Source organism: Echiichthys vipera (assembly GCF_963691815.1).
Source record: "Echiichthys vipera genome assembly, chromosome: 4".
NCBI classification, from domain to species: domain Eukaryota; kingdom Metazoa; phylum Chordata; class Actinopteri; order Perciformes; family Trachinidae; genus Echiichthys; species Echiichthys vipera.
This window is the reverse complement of record NC_139829.1, coordinates 16,585,441-16,589,626: the sequence shown is the minus strand read 5'-3', so window position 1 is coordinate 16,589,626 and position 4,186 is coordinate 16,585,441. Positions and strand designations below refer to the sequence as shown.

The 4,186-nt window shown below is 44.0% G+C and overlaps 1 protein-coding gene across 1 annotated transcript; it reads right to left on the bottom strand.

Annotated features, from left to right (window-relative positions):
• Positions 1-1,587: 1,587 nt before the first annotated feature.
• On the bottom strand, positions 1,588-2,655 carry foxd5 (forkhead box D5; the record flags this gene model as incomplete). Its single annotated transcript, XM_083912566.1, has 1 exon — positions 1,588-2,655. The coding sequence occupies one exon, from the start codon at positions 2,653-2,655 to the stop codon at positions 1,588-1,590; it is 1,068 nt and encodes a 355-aa protein (XP_083768692.1).
• Positions 2,656-4,186: the final 1,531 nt, after the last annotated feature.

The window sequence follows — 4,186 nt, the reverse complement described above, 5'->3', positions numbered from 1 at the left end:
GTTAACATTCAGCAACACTCTCCTCTGCTGTTAGTCAACTCCCTCTTTTCCTAATAAGCCTGAACAACTGACTACAAGAAAAAAAATCAGGGAGGGTCAGAATCTTCAAGGCCCACAATCAGCTGAGCCTCAGGCCAAAAATAGACCTTTGACTGATGGCAGAGGGGAATTGTGTCGGGACCGGTCTGCAACCGGACACCTGCCTGTGTCTGTGCTGTCCTCACTGCCCGGTATGAAGGCATAAATCGTGACTGTGGTTACTTAGGACTTTATTGTGGGACATGGCATTAGACTGAACTCCACTACCTAACAGCAACGTTTTGTCTTTTTCATTTGAACCAAATATTTAGTTCGACAGCTTACACTCCCCTGTAGTAGTATATGGCATGTTATATATAGCTTTGAAATGCAAAAAGGAATCTAATCTGTGACACTGCATTTTTTGTATGGGTAGGTTAGGGCAGGTCATCGCAGGAAAGCTGCAGCAGTCTGCCTCGTGTCTGCTCCATTACTTGGTAAACACTGCGACCTTGAGGCAGAAATAATGAACTGACCTTTATACCTATATATATATGTATATATATATACATATATATATAGAGGTATATGCCATACTATATACTGTACAGTAGACTGTGTACAAGCACCCCCCCCCCACACACACACACTTGGTATTTCATCCCACAACGAATAGATCCAACATAATAACAGAACAGATGTGTTTAAATGTTGTGATGTAGATAAACTTTCAGTGAAAATGTTTAAACTTTCAAGGTCAAGAGGAATAAATGCAGGAGTGCATTTTAAGTCTCTCTTCTCTCTCTCTCTCTCTCTCTCTCTCTCTCTCTCTCTCTCTCTCTCTCTCTCTAGATCATCTCATCATCTCTCAGTAAGTTTCATTATTTTATTAAAGGGACTTAAGTTCAGAGCTGGCATCCTCCTTATTCATGCTGACTGGAAGTTACATGTAAGCTTGTTTTTTTTCAGCGTTTTAAAGAAGTGACGACTTTTTAAAAAACAAAATCTTTAAACATCACTAAAAAATGGCAGTGCACGTGAATATGACTGGGAGGATTTGGGCTTTTATTAATTGAAATGTTTGACTTTGATAATAGTGAGTTATCATGGGTTTTTGAGAGGATATCATTTTAACTGACATCTGATGCATTATCTCAAGATAACAAAATATATTTTGACTACATGGTATGGGGAAAAGAGCATTAACATCAGGTGCTTTCTCTAATCCATAGACTCGTTATATTCGTTCTGTTATTATTTCACTGCGCCCTGAACCAAACAATCATATAGTTCAAATGAATATACTACTGTACAAAGAGCTTTGAACATCACAGATATTTTTCACACATTTATTTTGACACGTTAATTAATATCCAAAACACAAGAAATGGTTACCACAGCAAGTCTCACAAATATATTACCACTCATCTTATTTACACTGACTTCTTTTAAGACATAACTTTGAATGTCAACGCACATAAATATCATGCAATTAAAGCATTTCTTTAAGAAATGAGCTACAACAACGTGTCTTCACAAAGCATCAAACAAACAGACACTGTAAATGCTTCAGCAGTGATGGTAAGAGAGTCTGAGATGCTCGCTTCTTAAAGGAGCCGTGCTCAGCATGGCAGGAGGACAGAATGGAATCCCGGGAGCCTGCAGGAGCGTCGGAATCAAACAGGCAGCAGGGCCCGACATGAGATGAGCGTACCCAAGGGTGCTGCGAGGGATCTGCCGTGGATTTGGGCTCTGTGTGCTGATGAGAGAGGGTTTACTCATGATGCTGTCAATGCTGAAGGAGCACTTTGCCTGAGGGCCAGGCTTTGGCTCAGCGGGTTGTGTTGCGCAAAGCTGCGCTCTGAAGTCTTTAGGCCCATTGCCCTTCCTTTGGCTGTTTAAAGTTTGTGGTAGAAGGTGATAGGAAGTGGGAGGCATCATGATTCCCTCTTGCAGAGGCATGTACCTAATGGGAGCAGCGGGCGGGGGGCTTACCTGGCCTTGTACGCAATACGGTTGCCCGTAAGGCCTGTAGCAGTTCAAGTTGGAATAAAACGTAAGTCCGTCTTTTCCAAACTCGGGCTGGTTTCTCTTGAAGCGCTTCCTTCGACGAAGAAAGCTGCCGTTGTCGAACATGTCCTCTGAGGCAGGGTCCAGAGACCAGTAGTTACCTTTGCCCGGGTTACCAGGCTCCCTCGGGATCTTGATGAAACAGTCGTTTAGGGAAAGGTTGTGCCTGATGGAGTTCTGCCAAGCAGGGAACTTGTCTCTGTAGTAGGGAAACTTGTTGCTGATGAAGTCACAGATGCCACTCAGTGTCAGCTTCTTCACCGGGCTCTGCAGGATGGCCATGGTGATGAGGGCAATGTAGGAGTAAGGGGGCTTTACCGAGGTGCTCTGGGCTTTCCTGGACTGCGATGCGTCTGCGCAGAAACTGTTCTCGCTTTCCCCTGAGGAGTCCGGCTCTGAAGAGTCAAATTCTGCACCAGATTCTGCTGAGAACCCGGGATCCGAAGAACACTCATTTCGATATAAACGCCCGTGGGTAGGCTCATCTTCGCCCACTATGTCAATCTCATCCTCTTCTAGGCGCAGAGCAGGGGTTTGTGAAGCTTCAAATTCACTGGAGAGAGTCATGGCTACACGCGGAATGTTCAAAACGCGTAAAAACTCAACTGTGCCAAAGAGGCACTAATGGTTCACCGTGCGTAAAAACCAAAAGGCCCCAATCATGAGTAAAAGCGCATCTACGCTATGGTCCTTGTTAAACCGGCTGTAAGCGGCTGTTAGCTGTAGTCAAGAGGGCTGATGCTTTATATGCTGGGAGACCGCTGCCCTGCAGGCCAGTCCCATTAACCCTGTGGACCTATCAGAGTAGCCCCTTGCTGTGGGGAGCCAGAGGAGGCGAGCACACAGGTGGGAGGGTTTTGGGGAGTCCCGAGGTGCGCATGGCCTATTCATGCACAGAAAACATTGAGAAAGCTCAATTTATACATGTTAATTTGTTGTATTTCTACAAATATGGCAAGGTATGCATGCATCAAACAAAACTAAATCTCCAAAATGATAATACTAATAAAAAGCACTGGAAGCTCACTGCTTCACTGTTTACATGTCTTTGTACTGAGACACTCCTTAATGAGTATGAGCTCTACACATCATCAATATCACTAGTGTTATTTTAGCTCATCACATTTTGCACCCCTGCAGCACTCACTGGTTGATGTGCATCTTATGTATGTGGGCCTGGTGTATATGCATTACTGTCTCTCACGTGTACACGAGCTACTAAAATCGATTAATATGAGTTTAAAGTTAACTCCTGGTATTTGAATCATGTGATGTTACAAATCGTAAAGCGGCACAGTGGGGGGTGGGATGTTCTTGGGAATTTTAACACCACGCCTAGCCAGCGCTAAGAAACCAAGTGTTTCCCCCTCGGAACCCCCGCGGGTTCGTTTAGTTTGCCACCTCTGGATGCCCGCGGGTGGGTGTGACCATGAAAATGGCCGTGGTAGGGCTTCCCGCAGCCAGCAGAGAAAAGAGGCAATAGTCGCCTTAACGAGGCCATCAGCATCAGAATCGGGTAGGAAACGGCTCAGCTGAGTGGTGCGCTCTGGGCTACAGGGCTCAGCTCGGCTTTACGACCGGGATGAATAAGCAGAATCATCCTCAAAGCAAACCGGCCCAACAGCGGATATGTGCTAAAACCGTGCTGCTAAAACATCTCCATTGCAAATTACCAAGTTGGGAAAACTCCACCTATTTCCTCACCTTACTGAGCCTACTGTGTATGAGGGAGATGGTTCTCACATGACTGTACCAATAAAGACCAGAGTAACAAATACCAGAAAATGTCTCTCATTTGTCACCTATTACAGCACTATTGTACCTACAAATCAACATTGAGTCTCAAATGCAATCCTAAGTGAAACTGAAATATGGAAGGCAGGCCAATAGATAAATAATTTAAAAAAAAAACTACAAAATTAAAGATGATCTACACCGGGAACAGTTCTTCGTTTACATTTCAGATTAAATTATCTTAATTAAACCTAACCAGTAGATTTCTGTTCCACTGTAAAGCTGAATACATTTTATGAATCAACCCGTTTATCTGAAGATCAAATTATTACAGGTTTGCACAGGCACTGACAAAATGTTTATT